The sequence below is a fragment of the Echiichthys vipera genome (genome assembly GCF_963691815.1).
Source record: "Echiichthys vipera genome assembly, chromosome: 11".
NCBI lineage: Eukaryota > Metazoa > Chordata > Actinopteri > Perciformes > Trachinidae > Echiichthys > Echiichthys vipera.
Window position 1 is genome coordinate 9,155,385 of NC_139836.1, and position 19,757 is coordinate 9,175,141.

General features: G+C 41.3%; 1 protein-coding gene across 1 annotated transcript in view; it reads left to right on the forward strand.

The window, feature by feature from the left end:
- The window catches only part of adgra1b (adhesion G protein-coupled receptor A1b), a gene marked incomplete at its 5' end in the record, with an annotated part of 178,159 nt that overhangs the window by 113,267 nt on the left and 45,135 nt on the right, over positions 1-19,757 (forward strand). The window contains 2 exons of the mRNA XM_083922752.1: positions 6,503-6,713; positions 7,179-7,387. Of these exons, the coding sequence (XP_083778878.1) occupies positions 6,503-6,713; positions 7,179-7,387 (420 nt within the window). The remainder of the gene's footprint in view (positions 1-6,502; positions 6,714-7,178; positions 7,388-19,757) is intronic.

Sequence of the window (19,757 nt, forward strand, 5' to 3'; positions counted from 1 at the left end):
CAAAGCAACATATCCTCATTCCTAAACGACAGACCACTTTAAGTGTATCTCCCTTACCTAGTGTAATAATCATGAAGGCAATATCTAATTTCTTAAAAATAATTTGATTGGATCTAAAAAAAAATGTTAACATTATCTGTTTGTTGGCAGAATTGTCCAATACCAACATTTTGTCTGTCTGAAATTTCCCAAAACTATGTTCCTTTCACTGAAGGTAAATCCACAGATCTCACCATTTTCATTGAAACTACTTTCTATACAAGGACAAGTTGCATCTCAAGATTCATTGGTAGATATCTTAAAATATCTACACATTAAACAGAAACTACCTGCTTGGCTCAATACCACCAAGCTCTAACAGAATATGTTGAATATAGAATAAATGAGAGATGACTCAGAGGAACAAAATACTGTCTGTTTTCAATTTTTTGTGCTCAAAGTTGTTTCTTACGGTGCTGCATGGGAATATGTGCTTTCAAGAGACATTCTGTACTCAGTCATCTTAGCCTTCACTAATAATGGGCATGATGGAGGCTACACTGATGTGGCATTGGGAAATGGTTTGACACACTCGACGAAGGAAGATGACAGTGGAGGTTCTGTATCATGTATTTGCAGAAATGAATGCTGAAAACGTCCCTTCTAAGATCTGTTTTGGTTCCTTGTGGCTCATTATCAATCACCCTGCAGCTAATATGTTAGTTATGCTTTTACGCAGAAACAAATCATTAATTTGTTATCCACAATGCCTATTTAATCAAACTGTGTTGTCCATCTGTAACAACCTCTTGAATGTTTTTGTTAAGACTGAACCCTGTGATGTGACAGCTTGAGTCAGAGCTGACTGAGGAGAGTCTAGCTGACAGCTAAAGCACATCTCTGCCTCACCAAAGAGCCTGATTTCCTGCTTCAAATCTGCTCAAATGCCCCCCCACCCACCCTAACCAACCAACACAACCCGTCTGGTGGAAACAGACTCGTTGGCATGGTAACCATGTAGGACTGTGTTTAATTTCTCTTGATAAATAATGCTAACAACACTACATAATGCTCAAGAGGAAACCTTTCACGCTGCAACCATGGCAATCACTTTTGTAGTATTATGTTTCCTTTGTTATATTTTTAATGTCAATACAAATACAAACCTCGAAAGCAGCTCCCGCAGAAGCTTGTGTACAAGGTCTTGTGAGAAAACTGTGATTATTTTTTGTCAGACTCTGAAACTTAATGTTAGAAAATTGCCTCCTGAAGTTTCCTAATGTCTACCTATTTGTCACGGTCAATGTGTCTTTGACCACGTCTGCGCTGACAGGACTGCCAATGATTACAAAAAAACTATGCAAATCGCCCATCATGCTCGTCAGCAGTTCTTTTCGGCTGGAGCCGGGCTCAGCAGGCTGCTCTTTGAGCTAAATTCATTTCATTTAGAGTTAATTTTCGAGTTGCCACCTAAATAAATTTCTCTCTCTCACAGATATTTCTACAAAGGCCCAGAGCTGTAGCTTTTTTCTAATTTTGGATTATGCAATAAAAACACATTTATCGGCTCTTAATTTTCAGCTCTTTGTCTAAACACACATCGAACGTAATTCCCCCCTGTGAAGTCAAGGAGCCGTGTTTAAGCGTGATGTTTATGCTGTGATTTGGTGGCTGCCCCGGGTCAGACAGCGCTGTTGTGTTTTGCCCTGCAGGCTGTTTGTGGTTTTATCAAATAGCAGGGCTGTGCATCAAGGAGCAGGTGGGGGAGGATGGAGGGAGGGAAGTGAAGGAGAGGGAACAGCCTGAAATAGGAGCTGACATTCACCTGGATGCCCTGTGTAAGGAAAGGAAGAAGTAGGAGAAGGAGAACGATCCGGAGGCTAGAGCGAAACACAGAGGGGAGTGTGTGATTATGGTTACTAAGGCTACAGCATGCTGCCCTGTTGGAAAGGGAGGGGCTTGGAGGAAGGTCAGATGGCTGAGGTACAACCAGCTAAATCAACTCCGATGTGCAAGGTCCCCGGTGGCATTGGGGTTGAGGAAATGTAGCTGTTTAGGTTGCTCAAGAGGAACATAGATTGTCGCTTAGAACAGGACCTTGCGTACGCTGTGGCTTATAGCTCAACCTCTGGGCTGTAAATCCCTTTGATACAGCACATAAAATAGGATAAAAGATATGGAAAGAGATGAGGAGACAAGTATACAAGATAAGATATTTTTTGTGAGTTGCACGCCTTGAAAACATTCCCCCTGGGGATGGAGGTCACCTGGCATCTGTGTTCACCATAGGAGAAGGGAGCTGGCCCTGTGTTGAACTCTCCCGTCTCTCAATGGTCAAATCCTCGCCTCCCCTATCTCTGATGTCTGCATTCTGCCCCATGACGTCCCGGAAACAGACTACCAAGCTTGAGCCGTTTGGAGAAAGAAAATGATGCAACATAAATTCAAAGGCAAGGCTTTTCTCTCTTTCTTGCCCTCCCCACACATGCACACACTGCAGGATGGAAATCAATAGCCTTTCAACAGTGAGTCAACGCAGAAACTAATAGCAAACAAACCCATAGCTGTAAAATCAACACTGGCTCCTTGCACACAGTGGGTGTAATGTATAGGAAATGTGCCTAAGCACGCCATTGCTCTTTTTCACCTATATATAATTATTCTCCAGGATAAATGAAGGGCTAGGAGGACCGAAACAAGCCCTGTATCTGAGGGCCTGTCATTGTCAAGGAACCCACATTTAAAGGCCTGTGTTGTAAAATGTGAGATTTCCATGTCTTTTTTCTTACTACAAAGCAGGTAAAAACTGCAATGATACAAAGATGATTAGTTATTTTCCCAACTGGGGATCATCCATCACTGAACACCAAAACAGATTAGATAAATAGGAATCCAATCCAGGCTCTCTAAAATGAAAAAAAACAATGAAAAAAAAAAACAAGTTAGGAAATCATTTTAAAGCCTTTATTACAGTGGCAATACCATTAAGATAGCTAACATGTTTCGACCGCTGTAGGTCAGACCAATTTGATTAGCTGTAAACAATCAGAAATGTGGCTTTTAAAGGGTCCATATTGTGAAAAGTCAGATTTCTATGTCTTTTTTATTTTATTTTTAATGTAAGTTTCAAGATTCAAGTAAAGCAGGCGGGTGTGCTATATAAATACTGTGAAAGTATCAAAGGACTCAATCCACAAGGAAATGCACACAGCCTGTATTCAGAAACGGTGTCTTTAAACAATCCATCTGGACTTCTGTATGGTTGTGATGTCACAACTATACTATATATATATATATATATATATATATATATATATATATATATATATATATATATATATATATATATGTAGAAAGTGCAGCTACAGTGCCGTTACAGTCATTCCCCGGCTGCAATGACAGTGCAGAGACACAGAATGTGCAGATGCAGAAGACCTGGAAATTCTGAGCAGGAGGGGAGCAGGAGGGGGGTCATTAAGAGACAGATTGTTTCAGACAGAGGGTGAATACAGGTATATTCAGACAGTATGAGAAAAATAATGTGTTTTTTAAACATTAAAACATGTAGACATGTTTTTGTAGAAACACAAAATACAAGTATGAAAATGAGCATGTCCCCTTTGACAAACACCACATCACTGTAGCCATTGTAAGAAACATAAGAATGGACAAAGGAGCTCTTAATTAACTTGATTTTAAAAAATTTGGCCATCTTTCTCCGCAAAATTGATTGGGCCGAACATCTGACTAAGCAGCTCCCCATTAACTGTAAGGGTGCTTTATGGGCATTCATCTTTGGCAAGAAGCTTCCCTCCCCTCTAGGCTCAAAGTGCTGATCCCCTCACACTGTAGGGTGACGTGATTTAAAGCTGAATAAAAAACAGACTTCATTTGAAAAGTGAAACCCCCCATGCAACACATTATCTTTACTATGAACACATCATCAGCCTCATCATTAGCATCATTCTTTATTCACTATCTATCCAGTCACTTGCTGGATAAACAGTGTTTTTTGGTTCTTCCTAGAAATATGTCCGTCGTGCATACATGTGTTAATAACACAGTTCCTTTGTAATCATCAACAAAGAGAATATTGGTTTATTCTGGAAACTAAAGTGTGTCATATCCCGACAAAGTTTGCTTTCCAGGAGTTTCGCACTAGAGAAGTTCATTATTTTTTTTATCTTGGGAAAACCAGCTTTGTTATCTCGAGATGACGGGATAATCAATCATGTGAAAACAAAAAAATGGCTGCCTCTTATTACTTATAATGAGTGACATGCCATCATGCAAAGCGTTCAAGCCAGTCTCCATTGTCAAATCAGCTGATGCTACACCTGTAGTACACCCTTATGTACTGTCATTGATGTTAAATGCATTTGTGATGTTAAATGCCTTAACAAGCCCACGGTGACTCCCACTAAACATTGGACATTGGATAGATGTCCAGATTAAGTCTATACTGGGTCCGTCGTTCCCTAACCAATTCTGGACATCTATTCGACATCCAAACTAGATCCACTATTTGGATGTCCATGTTCAAAATTTGACCTTTGAAATGGGTACATTTATTGGACCTTATTTGGATGTCTATGACAGGTGCAGGAAATGTAAATGGTGTATTTATTTTTGTTATTTTAAATGTTCCTGTTTTTCTTTAACTGGTTTATTTTGATGGGAGGTGGGAGCGGGTTGGCCAATGTTTGGAAAGTCAGCTGTTCAAACCCTGTGTCATGATCCTTGTGTCCTTGGGCTGGTACGTTTGAGTTGGTGGTCAGAGGGACCGTAGGCGCTAAATGGCGGCCATAAGCAGCCTAAAATTAGTCTAAACTTGATGTTCAAAAGACATCATTTGGACTATAAATAGCCCTTAAACAGTGTCCCATGGACGTCAACATTGGACTTTTGATAAACATTGAAATAAGATGCCACCTGGCGTTACAAAAGACCCCTTTAGTTGACTGAAATTGGACGTCCAAAAATGACGAATAATACATCACTGCGACGTCACATTGAACAGTGGGCTTTGGAATATCTCTAAAAATTGAGAGAATAAAAAAGATTGATTTTATGTTAGTATTTAGTCAGAGATGTCCTCAACTGAAATGTTTCAGTCATTCAGGGAATATTCATTTCATTTTCAGCGATCAAAACATCAAGGAATAAAGCGATTTCCCTTACAATTGAACTTCTTTGCAGATCAAAGGTTACATGATTTGAATTTCATGTGAATATAATAGAGTTAGTCTTATTTCAATGTACTGTATATGTACGTTATTTTGTACCCTTTGTCAACAACTCCAGCGCACAGTTTGAACTTCTGATCTCTAATAAACACAAGTAATAGGAGGAAACTTTCTTTTGTTTTCTCACAATATTGAGGTACTTATCTAATTTCCCTAAGATAACAAAACAATTAACTCGTGATCTTGAGATAAAGGCATTCAAAAAAATAATAATTGCAAGCAAGGCTGTCATCGGCTTCTGTAGGACCTTTTTTTCTTTTCCAACAACATGTGCTTATTGCCTTTTATAAGTACAGTGTAGTTCCTCTGGTCCACGTTTATGTATGAAATATTGAGCATGTTAGAGCCTGTACAGTTCAGCACCTGATAAGATGCATTGAGGGCAGTGTGTGGCCACATGTGCAGGTCTTATATGCTGACAATACCGCTTTTGAGGCTTTTTGATTATTAAACTTGACCTTCTGGCAGGGTTAAGTGCTGCCTGTCCTGTCCTAAGTACAGTCGTCACTGCCACACCATTGAGCAACATTTCTGTCCACCAGGGGTGTCAATTCACTAAAAGCTGTGGCAAAGTCCCGACAGCTGTTATCATGTAGCTCCAAAAGGCTGGTTCCTGATATTAGACACATGTTTTCTTCCTGGGACAGAAGATAGACTCCTGGCTGCTGATATGTCGTTTGTTCAATATGCATTATTATAAGGTACAGGCCATGACAGATCAGAGGGATTGTGGATCCTGAATGCAACTCTGATGGGATTTTTGGGTCTGGCTGCACAGTGGATTCTTGGAGGGGTTTTGCTTGCAGTTATAGCAATAAAAAGCAAGTTTACAAGATCCGTTTGGATGCACTTGTGCTCAAAGATGGCGAGTGTCTACACCTTGACGTGCCCATGCAAGCCATGCCTTTTTCGCCCCTTCCCTCCAGATTTTTTTGTTTTTTTTCGGGTGTTCTTTGTTCATAGTCGATAAAAAGGGGATAAAGTCAGACCGGGTGTCTCTTTAAATCAAGCTGCAGTGTTGAGGTGCCCTCAAGATGAAATGGTAAGAACCATTTCCACCTCTGCGGCAGGGAGCCTGACCAAATAGGCGCACTAGAGCGCTTCAAACGTGATTCTCATTCCCTTGGTCATTCCCTTGGTCGTCTCCACTCCTGGAGAGGAAAGCAATTTCTCAGTCTTTTTCTATGGGAGTTTGTTTTTTTGTTGTTTTTTCCCCCTGCGCATCTCGGATACATTATTTAATTTTTATTTTCCTCTCTTTTTTGTTCCATCCGCAGAACTCAGTGGCAGTCGCCTCAATCAATTTGCCGCTGGCTGGTACGTCTATCTCCTCCTCTGCGTTGCAATCTGTTGATAACTCCACTTGCAAGCTGCAGTTTATTGTGTTTCGCAATGGGAAACTCTTTCCTTGTACGGGCAATTCGTCAAATCTCGCAGACGATGGGAAACGTAGGAGCGTTTCAACACCAGTTGCTTTCACCAAATTAGGTAAGCGGAAATCCATTTTTCTCATCATGTCTGTGATGTCAACGCTGTGCTGTATTGCCGACATGCTTACACACACACACACACACACACACACACCAACACATACAGTCTGTCAGTTTGTTCTGCGCAACACGTTGGCACACGAGCTCCGATGCCAGTGTACCAAAATATAATTCAAAGCACAATTACTTTCTCTTATTGTTTATTTCATTAAAGTGAATGGCATCACTGCATGGATACATTGCACTTCATTGCTGCATTTTTTATTTCTGAAAAAATGACCACGATTTGAGATTAAAGTTTATCCTACAGCACTTAATACAACAATCTGCCACTTGAGCAATGACTATGACGCGCATGTGTCTGTATGTGAATGTATGCGCCCATGTACACGCTTCTTTTGGCCGTAGCACTTACAGACTTTCCACTTGGTTTCCTTAATTGAATGTCTTGCTTTTCTTGCAGATGGGTGCAGCCTCGGGAGCGCCGTACACTCCGTTACTATTGCTCTCAGGCACTTCGCACTGGGTGTAGACCCCACCGCAGCCTATTGGGATTTTGACCTGCTGGATGGACACGGTGGCTGGAGGGCAGAGGGCTGCCACATAACAGGCTCCGGGGGCAACACGACCACTATTCATTGCACCCATCATAATAACTTTGCTGTGCTAATGGTGAGTAGTCTACTGTGTGGTACCAGTGTGTTTCATTTTAGCACCACCATGCCCCCACATAACACTGCTTAGGGCCTATTATGGATCAAATGCATCTTTTTTTCACCATGGATAGATGGAGTCACGTGTTTTAAGAGGCGCTTCATGCAGGGACCTTTAAAGGCTTTCTTTATTGTTGCTCCTCGGCAGAGGGAAAGGATTTGTCAAATGCGCTAAGGGGATTTATTGGCTTTGGAGTATCCGCTACGCGAAATTCCCCCCTATATCCTGGAAACGAGAAGTTGCGTGTGTTGTATAGTCTGCTACCTTTTTCACAAAAAGCAGCACAGCAGCTGAAATAGAAGGGAGGCTCAAGAGAAGGAGCGTCTTGTCAGGAGCTATTCGTCTCCGAGCGCAAGTGGTGTGCTAATTGGTTGCAACCATCGCCGAGCAAAATGTTGGACTGTAAAGCATAGCGTCGTTCATCTGTGTCGCTCAAGTTGGTCTCGACGCCGCCGAGATGCCTTCTCCCGACGACGTCCCCCTGTTCAAATTGATTTCATGAGGATAATTCCAAAAGCGCAATGGCATCGCATCGCCCAGTCTCTCCATAGAGCCGCTGCGCCTGGTCCGCTTTTTTTGGATGAAAAGAAATCCTCCGGATGTTTACCGAAGAGTGGGATTCGTTAGACTGGGAGGTCAGTTCTCAGTAGAGCATGAAAAGTGTTGTGCTTGAGATGTCGGTGTTTTCCGAGTTGCCTTTTTATCTGCATATTTTATGAAGCCGCTGCTCAATTCCGTTGTTGTACGTGTGTGGAAATAAGCTCGGGGAGGCAAAAAAAGCCGCATAGGAATGAGAAAGAGTGGGGTACAGAGGGGAAGCGGCTTAGAACAACGTCAAGGGGTGCTCTGGTGGAGAGAGTGGGGTGTCTATGGAGAATGCTAACCTGCTGTCAGATGGAGAGCAGATGTCAGATTGTCATTGTGCATGTATTTTTTTTTTTTTTTTTTATCAAACACGGGCTTGGGGAGGCGCACCGTCAATGGGCACCTTGTGGCTGTCGGAATAAAGCGAGATGGGAAAATGTGTCAAATTCCCTGAGAGCAGATTAATAATTTCAACTTCAGGACACGTCCGACAAGAAGGTAGTCTTAGCGATGATCGAAAGCCGTCACAGGGACGTGCACATCACGGTCTTATGTGAGCGTTTGCGCCGGGGATTGCGCGTCTGCAGTCACCACACCCGCCTGGTCTCTGCAGTGCCCGAGAAAAGGACCCTTATTTACGGACTCGTGACATCATGCTCCTGTTGGCCTCATCTAAAATACTATATATTGCAACAATTTCCCTTACAGCCTATAGGGTGGCTTCTGCAAGTACCGAACCTGTTGCATAATCTTTTCATGTCAAACTGAGAGGAAATGCCTGTTACTGCCTGGCTGCAAGTTGACCATTTTTAATTGACAGTATTTATGAGTAGGGAGATTCCATCAGTGAAGCTCTCATTTGTAAATCATGTGGTGAAAGCGCTGAAACAACATCAGTGCTGCTTTGGTGTTCTGAAGGAAAATCAAGGTGACAAGTTACAAAGTCTATATGGCCAACTTTGACATCCCAGCTGCTGTGACAATGTGGCAGGTGACAGTGGTGTTTCTGAGTGAAGTAAGATTTGTGCCCTGATCTCAGCAGTCGCATCAGTATCAAATATAGATGTATCACCTTCCTTGGTTCTAAATGATACAGTTGAATTCCTCCTTAGATCAGCTGTCGGCAATATACAGTGGAAGAAGCCATCTCATGGTGCATCTGTGATGTTGAGCAAACTGACTGAGGGTTAGCCACAAAGCATGACAGCTTTGAAAGATGAATAATGCAACACAAATCATTTCAAAGAATATGGATGCCTGAAAGCCACAATGCAATATCCAATTCCTGTTGATCCAGACCCTTTCACATTGTGTGTTTGTGTGTGTGGAGATGATTAGTCTACAAATACCAAGACAACCCAATACAATTGTCCCTGGAGACTGAAGTGTGAGATATAAAAAGTACTTTAATGAGAATCTTTTTGACTTGGCTCAGAAAGAATTACATGGTAGAGAATCTCCCTCCCCTGGCTTTGTGATCAGAATGCCAAATAACCGACTTTGGATGGGATGTGTGTGGAAAAACTTGACAGCAAAGCTTTTGTTTGGGCATATATTACACTCCCCCTGCAGTGGATTTTGGAGCTCAGCAGGTGTAATAGGTGCATCATTTTGTTTCTCGCATTAGAAAGCCACTCAGTTACTGACCTGTTACACTAAAACTAGTGATACAGATTGTTCCAGATGTGGGTCAGATATTGAAAGACAGCATGCCTCTATTTTGGATTTTGTTTCTTCTTCTTCTTCTTCTTCTTCTTCTTCTTCTTCTTCTTCTTCTTCTTCTTCTTCTTCTTCTTCCTGGACTGATCTAAACTTGAAGCTAGAAAGCAGTGGTTCCCGATTTCAGCACCGGGGACAGTTTCCTGTGTCCTTCCTTCTGTCCCGCCTCCTCCTCCCTTCACCCGCCTCCCGCAGCCCTGTGTCTGACTGAAGGGAGGGCTGACTCACTTGTTTATAGCAATGCAGCCTCATCATCTGTCCTCATCACAGTGACAACCCCCCCCCCCCCCCCTTTTAACCCCATCCAAAATACACACCTCTTCTCTGCAATCACACTGTGTACTGAAAATTCTTACTCTCTCAGGAGTGGCTCATTTTTATTTCTTCATTTATTCATTGAGGTGATCGTGTAGCTGTCGGAGTTCCTGCATTTGATTGCTGCAACACTCCAGATTGTTTAATATGCACAGGCAAACATTTAGAACGAGAGACACAGAGGTAGTGTCTGGCTTTTTGTAAGTATCCAATCATAACAAAGGCCCTGAGGCCACGGTCCAATGTGTTCCCATACACTGTACAGGATGTAATGAATATGTGAAGTAAGTGGATTGGTGGAAACAGGAGGCTCCTCTAGTGATGCCCCTGCATCACAGTTACAGTAGAACAGGTGTTGGTCTCATACAGTGTGGATGTAATTGTGTATGAAAGCATCTGCATTTGAAAGTGGACAGTAGTGGTTATTGTTGATGATGGTTTGCAGGGAAGAGAATGAAAAAGAATAGTCCAGTGTCGAAGAATTATTATCTTTTGCTTTAGCTGAAGTACCATTTTGTAAAAATAGTAAGTAAAAGTCCTGCATTCAAAAGCTTGGACCTCTAAGAGTTATCTTTTAATGAATCGGAGAAGTCGAGAACATTTTTCTTTTGGTAAATTTTTCAGCTCAGACATCTGAAAAGGGCCCAAACTACATGCTGCTTTTCCATAAGTGTTAACAAGCTTAAAAGTTTGGGAACCACTAGTTTAAGCATGTATTTCTTTTAATGTAAACTCTCGTAATTTAAAAGTACCAAGTAACTGGTGTTGTCAAATGAATGTAGTGGAGTTAAAAGTACAATATTTGCCTAAGAAATGTAGTGCAGCATCATAACAGTGCAAATACTATCAAAATTGTAGTAAAAACACAGTACATCACTAAATGTGAAATTTTACATTCCACCACTGGACTAGTCAAAGTTGATGTATAAATATTCAACATATTCTCATGAACAGGTTTTTATGATCTTCCAAAAAGTTCTGCTCAGAAATTCTTATGATGTCTTAAGAAACGCTGACCGACTGGAAGTGGACCATGATGTTTACTTTTGGTGTTGGTTAGGGTTAGGTGCCAACACTACTGTTACGTGACTGGTTAAGTATAGGCAACAAAAAGTGATGGTTAGGGTTAGCCATCAAAACGACTTGGTTAGGATTCAAAAAGGGTTATGGTCTAGCTTCCAGGATGTGAACAACAACGGAGACAAACCTCAGTCTCCCGGTTTTGGGTCTTGAGTGATTTAAAGACCCCCTCCAATGCAAATCAAGTTTTATAACCTTGTTAACATGTTGATATGTTGTTTTTCTATATGCTACAATATATACCACGTGTGATATAAACATTAGATGCCACGGCTGAGCATTTCTTCCTTCAAACTGCAATGTACAGTTTCTATATAATTCCAGATTCTGACAGCCAGGGTTTCATTTAGCACATACCACCTGCCAACTTGTGGCTGGGGCATTCCATTCCATTTTGTGGGTAAACCATGTTAAACATTAAACACATGCAGTGTATTCTTACGTGTCTGTAGTACCATTTAAAGAAAATGTGTTACATTCACCATTTTGTTGAGAATGTTCTATTAGTTACAAAGGAAAGTCACAACTGGTCCACACCTGTTGTTTCCTAAACCTTAATTTGACTTGAGAAATATAATACCACAATCTGAATGAGCTTCAAGTTTAAAGATCTGATATGAATATGAAATACATTTTGGCACATCTCAATGGTTTTGGTGGCTGGGAAAATTGTCACTCACCAACAGCTGTCCCATGGTTTTTATTCGAGGGAACATCCTCTTGACAGTGTAACCTTGCAGGCTGTTCCCATGCATTTAACATATAACAACAAAAAGTAATGTGCAGTAATTCCTGTGTATTTCATTCATATATTGTGTGTGTATTCCACGAATTGAAAGCAGGAGACATGGTATAAGACAGCAAATCTCCATTTAAGGATGCATGTTGGGGTGGTGGATGGAGGGACTTTCACCTGAAAGAGCAGGGTTCTTTCCCCAGGGTTCTTTTTTCTAATCCTAACTAAGCTAACCATTTTTGTTGACTAAAACAATCACATAATGGTAGTTTTTGTGCCTTGGTGACACAGACAACTTCCAGTCCTTCACCTTCTGGCAGTTGACTTTCTTTCACTGTTTCGTAAGATATAATACACTAACTACATCTCTTTTGCAGAACTTTTTGGACGATATTATACAAACCGGTTCATGAGAATACGTTGAACCTTGTAATGGAACATATTCTGATGTCCATCACTATGACTGTCATGTTTACCGCCTCCCATTTTAGTCATGGATTGATTTTTGGAAATTATTATTTTCTTTATTGATTAATATGCTAGTTTTTTTTTTGATTAATGGTTTTGTCTATGAAAAATAAAAGCTGGGGGATGATGTTGACCAACAATTCAAAACCCGCAGAAGTTCAGTTTACAATCATAAAACAGGAAACAACAGCAATTCCTGAATTACTGAAACAAATGTGAATAGTTGCAGATTAATTTTCTGACTAACCGATAATCCAGTAAGTATTGTAGCTGTGCACACCTTAGCATTTGTTCCTGTGCATCTAACTTAAGATCAAACCATTGCTTCTTTGTTTCTGTCATAACACGGTATTGATATAATATTGTTGTGCATTTCCTTAATACGTCTACTGCTGGTGCTTAATGTGTTATATATAATTGGTCGATGTCCGAGAGCAGGACTTCTGGCCTACAAAAGGAGCAGAACGGGCAGGCTTATACAGCAAGTTAAAAATATAATATTATGATCATATAAAAAGGTTTCCACATGAGGCCCACTGACCTCACTCTTCATTCAGAGACTCAATGGTCTCAGTCGGAGAATCTGCTTTTCAAACAGACCGCAATTCACTTGTCTTCGCTGCCTGCTGCACCTCCATCTTGAACCAAACCAACCAAGACAGGATCCCATCTTGATACATTAGTTCTCATTGGCTGGGTCTCCTATCGGCTCGATACCAGCGTGACATTACTGCTGACTGCTGGAGCTGACCACAAGGTCTTGTCTCTCGTACAGATAATCAAAATACAGACTGTAAGAATCCCACCATATGTCCTTTAAACTGCCTATTCCTTTGACTGTGGGAATAATCAGGCTGTACAAACAATATGTTACCTTTACACGGTTTTTTAGTGAAAAATGTGTATTGCCTACTTAATCATTACAAGTGTCACTCAAAAAGTAGTAACTGCAGGGAAATAAAGGATGGCAGAGTATGAAGAAGGTTGGGAGAGATAAAATTAGAAAGCCTTATGTGCTTCAGCGGAGAGGAAACACCAATTGATTGTGATTGCATTCTTTTTAAAGAAATCCTTTAAAGTGAGTTGTTTATTCAGATTCAATCCACATTTCTTGCCTAGCAATTATGGCTAATACACACATACTGTGTGTTGTGAAGGATATGTGTTGCTAATTGAGAATAACCTCCCAGCAACTTTCAGATCTTCTGTAGCTCAGAAACAGCATTTTCTTGTTTGTGTCTTATTTCCTTCGTCTACTTTTCAGCATATAGCAATATCCGAGCTGTGTCCTCATTAGTTCTTTGTCCACATCCTTAGCTCAAGGCAGACATAATGACACAACAAGCCAGTTTTCATCGTTCGCCCACAAGCAGGCTCCAGCTCCTGCGGCTGGGTTAACTTTATCCTCGTATCCTGGACTTTTCTGTCTCACATTTTTATACTAAAGGAGCTTTGCTGTGTGTGTTTAAGGAGATGAATGTATTTACAGTGATAATGACAGTGACCTGAGTCTCACAGGGAGAGGAAGAGGGAAGGGGCGATGACAGATTGTGATATTAACAGAGGAGGGTAATGCCATGTTGTTGTGTGTTCGCTGATAGTGGATTTAAAAAAAGGAGCTTTGTGTCAGGGAAACAGGGCACCGTACAATATGCACCTCTTAGTCCCTGGGGATATACAAATGTTGATACTTTGAGCAAACTAACAACCTCACTGTGATGACAAAACTCCAGAAAGACATTGCTTCTGGTAAGGAAATAGTCCCATACAATCATGTGTGTTTTTACACTTCAGTTTGTCTGTTGTTTCTTTGTACAGATTGAATTTCTAAATGAGCATTAGGCTCCATCTGCAAAACTACTGAAACTATCTTAGTTTTCACAAGAGTTTAAGCACTGCTTAAGAACTAATTTTCATCTGTACTAACACATCTGAAAATACATATCACAGACACTTGAAAGTGTGTGTGTTGGTGTAAACAGGGTAAAGGGCTGATTACGCTGCTGGATATGGGCATTAGCTCAAAAATCACTCAAATAATAGCCTGCTTCATGTGGATATAGGCAGTAGCATTATAAAATGCAGAATTTAACTGCTTAACATTTACTAGCTAGACAAGAAGCTTGGAAACGGCTGTAATTCATTATCCATTAACCTGATAAATTGACCACCAGTAGTCAAGGCTGATATTTGTTCAGGCCCAAGAAGCGAGGGTGTCTGCCTCATCATTATTAAAAGTCTCTGCCCGCCAAGACTTAAACATTATCCCGTAGTTTTCAAACTAAAAATCAGCAGTGTTTCAAAGGGAGCTAAAACGCCTGAGTAGTGTGCACAATAGGCGTGCACGTAGAAAACAAATAAAAATAAAATGTAATAGTATGGATGTGCCCTTAAGGATAGGCACAGAACTTTCTGTCCGTACTCTGTGTTCATTTAGTCCGTAATTTTGTAGTTTCCTGAAAGTTTATAGATACTGCCAAAATTGGATGTACCACCAGAAAACAAGGAGGCAGTTTAGCCAATTTCAAGTGAGAAACAATTGGACACAATGAAGGAATGTTTTCTGTATTTAATTGCCTCACAGACCATCGGCGTCTATAACACTACCTGCTTTTGCCTCTTTCTTCAGAGGAGATTTATTAAGACTCCTCAATCATCGCCATGTTAGAAAGTCTTGACTCGGAGCTGCGCCCCTGGTGCTATGCTAATGTTAAGGACGCATGGACGTTTGAAGGCAGTAACACCTATATCGTTTGAAATGAACATCTACTTTGTAAGTGAAGGGAGCGCAAAAGAGCATAGATAGCTAAATAAGCCATTAGAGGTGCTGGTTGATGGATTTTGTAACCTTAGGACAGATCCAGGCTACCAGTTTTCAGTTTATGCTAAGCTAAGCTAACCATCTGCTGGTTTTAGTTTCATATTTACCAAAAAGACAAGAGAGTGGCATTGATCTTATAATCTATATCTTGCCAAGAGAGAAAAGTAGTGTATTTCCAAAAATCGTGATCAATTACTTTTACTTGATTTTGGTAAGATGTCGGTAAAATGACAAAATAAATACTTTAGGAATGTAAAATATGGTTTCATGTGGATGTAGAGGAAACCACAAATCTGACTGAAAGTAACCACTGAGTTTAACAGGATGAGTAATCAGTAATGCCTAATGTGTGTTTGTGTTGGTGTGAAACTTTGTCATGATTATGCAGCTTAAGCTAATTCTTAGAGTAAACGATAATTATTTGCAGCCCACTTAGCATCAGCTGCCTACCTTTCACCCTTTACCTCACTTGCACCAAACGTTGAACAGCTGACAGATGAGCACTAATCCACCTCCATCCGTGAGTAGGCAGCCGTGCATCCTCCTCTCACCAGCCGCTGACGCCGAGGCTTAGTTTTGTGCTGTGCTAAGTGAACTCGCCGCACATGAGTTGAGGTTTCGCTTAGGTTAATATTTAATACATGCACTCATGTTCCATTTGTGAACATTCACTTAAATTTGATGTCAGGCATGATTGCATTAGCACATGGGGATTGCGTTGAGTGTGTGTGTGTGTGTGTGTGTGTGTGTGTGTGTGTGTGTGTGTGTGTGTGTGTGTGTGTGTGTGTGTGTGTGTGTGTGTGTGTGTGTGTGTGTGTGTGTGTGTGTGTGTGTGTGTGTGTGTGTGTGTGTGTGTGCGCGTGTGCGTGTGTGTGTGCGCATGCGCAACGCCACCGTTGCCACAGTTCTGATTTAACCGGTCTGCGTTTGCTGACTGCGGACTTGCTTTGGTGTGAAAGGGGAAGGGTGTGCCTCACCCAGCAGTTCCCCCTGCACTCCCAGAACAGAAGGCTGTTGGCAAATAACCTATCATGTGATGCAGATTGTTTTCTCCCTGACTAATGAGTTCAGAGCTCACAGACCACCATTTATCTCAGACATCAACAGTTTTTCCCTGCTATTGCTGGAGTGTTCCAATACTTACCATTGACGCTCTTCCCCAATGCTCACCATTGGACGCTCTATTTTTAATGTGTTGTGTATCCCTCTTTTAGCCTGGATACAAATTGCATTGCTTTAACCTATTGTTATTCAAATTATGTATGCTTGTCAGCTAAGCATATGACCGATTGTAATAGTGCTCACTGCAAAACAGATTGCTGCACCTAATGTGTGTGTGTGTGTGTGTGTAAATAAAGTTAACAGGCTGTTGGATGGAGGGTCTCATGGTTTTGATGTTGTTTGTATAAAATCACTGTCCACAAAGCAATTTCAGTCAAAAGCAACTGGACTTGGTTATTTGTCTAGGAAGACATTTCACCTCTAATCCAAGAGGCTTCATCAGTTCATGTACGCAACTGACCAGGCTGGGACTGGTCCAACTAACTGGTGTGGAGATCCAGGTATTTAACCTCTCACAAGGCCGATGATGTAGGTTTCGACTTTGTTAGTGCTCTATTGAGTCTTAACGACAGTGGTTGGAGTCACAGGAGGCCATTTGTGAACAGTTGTTCTTTGAGGTCAGATTGTTGAATCTCCTGGGAAGGGATGAAAGGGCACTTTGTGAGGTCTGAGACACCACGTCCATATGGAGAATGACAGGAGCCTCCACATTGGGGTATACAGAAAACCCACTCACACAGATCAATATCTACTGTTTGACTCCCCACCACCCCCTGGAACACAAGCTTGGAGTTATTAGAACACTGCAACATAGAGCAGATAGCGTACCCACCAGCTCACAGGCCCTAGGGGAAGAACGTAAGCACCTGAGAGGCGCCCTCACAACTTTTGGTTACCCCAGCTGGACCTTTGTGAAAATGGCAGCTGCTTCCAGAAAGAAAACCAAAGTGGTTGAAAAAGAAAAGGAAAACAAGAGAAACAACATAGTCATTCCGTATGTGGCTGGGGTATCAGAGAAACCCAGGAGGATCTTCAACAAACACTGCATCCCTGTGTATTTCAAACCCAGTAACACACTCAGACAGAGATTAGTACATCCCAAGGACAGAACACCACACACCCCCAAAAGCAATCTCGTTTATGCTGTTCAATGGAACAAGGAATGCAAAGATCTCTTCATTGGACAAACAAAACAACCACTGCATAAACGTAAGGCCCAACACAGGAGAGCTAACTCCTCAGGCCTGGACTCTGCTGTCCACTTACATCTCAAGGAGAAAACCCACTCATTTGATGACAACAATGTCCACATCCTGGATAGAGAGGACAGATGATTTGAAAGAAGAGTAAAAGAAGCCATCTATGCAAAAGTAGAAAAAACGGGGGATAACGATGACCTGGACAAATGAGAACATTCCCAGGCCTATATAATCACTGATTAATATGCAGACCAAACTGTGCTGCATTTTTTTTTTATTGAGGCAAACCGTTTGCCTGACATGTAAAACTGTTCTTGCTGATGAGCAGTCTTTATGAAATATAATGATGCATTCGCATTTTGATTTTATTTCCAAGTTGATGATTTTGGCACACATTTTTCTCAAACAATTACGGGGATATGAACACTTGGATGAGGTATGAATTAGTCAGGTTTTTTTTAAGCAATTCTGCATGTACTTGCATACATCTGCTGCACTGTCTATGATTAGTCACAAATGATTCAAATCAAACAGGTCCTGATTGTCCTTTGCATGTGACAGGAGCCATCTGACATATATGATTCATGTCCTAGAATACCGTCAGTACACACAGTCAACATTACTCAAGTAATGAAAAAAAAGAACCTTTCACGTCATAACATGGCATCTGAACTGAAACTGTCCATGTTCAAATGTCTCCCCTGCCCCGCTCCCCTCTAACACCAGCTGTTCCCCAGTCGACAGTGTGACCCTCTCTGAACCCCAGAGACAGCCTGGTTAAAATGAGGGCATGCCGTGCAAACATCCTCTCTCTCTCTGTCTCTCTCTCTCCCCTCTCTCTTCCTCTGTTTGAGTTTCTGTCACTGGCTTTCAATTGGGTTGCTGTATTTGTGCACTGCATTTAACTGAATTGGACAGCAACTCATTTGCACAATACTGGGCAGTCTAGACAAACACATTAAGAGCTTATTTTTTTCTCTATTAGGGAAGTGTAGAAAATGATCCAGTCCCCTTGAAGGCTGGCTGGCTGTCTGCATGTCCACCTCTGTTGTCAACCAAGACAGCAGCTCCGATAATGCCCGGCTCTGCCCCTCCATTTCCCTGCTGCTGCTGCTGCCAGGCCCTGATTAGAAAAAGTATATCACCACAAAAACAGAAAAGGCTGATGGTCAAAAGTGACAGTCATTTTCATAACGGATTTGAAAAATGAAGCTCTTGCAAGTGGTTTATTATACATCATAGCCTTTTCCCTCACAGCTAATCATAATCACCATGACCTTTGACGTTTAACCTCATGACCATGTCACTTTGTAAAAGTCCATTATTTTCCTCGGCATACAAGGAGTCATGCCCTGCATTTGCGTCTCTTTTAAAATCTGCCGTGAGGGCACGGAGCTGCTGCTGCTGCTGCTGCTTCTGCTGCTTCTGCTGCTGCTGATGATGATGATGATGATGATGATTATTAGGCTTATAATTAGGGATCAGCTATTGATGCAATGTGGCCCCCTGTGCACTACTACGGAGAAGATAAGGACAGCAGAAAATGAGACTTACGTAATTTGAAGGGGAAATGATAACATGACAGGTGAAGGGGGTATATCTTCAGGCAAGGTCTATTAAGAGCCCTTCAGATTTGTAGTCAGAGTTCTGATTTTTTTTATATTTTTTAGATTGTGATGGTAATATACACATTTCACTGTTTTCATGCAGGGAAGTATTCTCTTGTTGGCTACAGTGGGGCTGCCAGGGATTTAATAGATTAGACCCAACCTTGCAAATTGTTCAGAATTTACATTTTTTCCCCCATATCCAATCATGGACAGCAAACCACCTGATGATATCTGGGGCAGACAATTCCACAGGAAGAGTAGCTCAACCGTGCATCTGGACTCTCTGATAATACACACCACAATGTAGTAGAACCATGCGTTTTACACAGAGGGAAGAGCCTTATATGATAACCCTGGTGAGATATATATTCATTCTCTTTGTCTTCAAATCCAAAGAAAAGAACTAAAACAACAATAAGGGAATCAATAAAGGATTGGATGAAGAGAATAGATAACTGCATTGGTATCAATAAAATCTTATCAATTCCCATCACTACCTGTAGCCATAGAATTCCATTGTTGTGGAAACGATTAAAACACATCAATGAGCCACACAGTTATAGATGAGAACTACAGCTGAGAACTGTAGTTTGAGTCCATTTTAATTTCAATGTCCTGATGCTGTAAATACTCACTAGAGTGCATTATTCTGTCACTAAAAATAGTACACTGTGGACTATTTACTCCTCTTTTTGTAACATTTGCCTCAAACTACTGTTGGCTTTAGGAAATT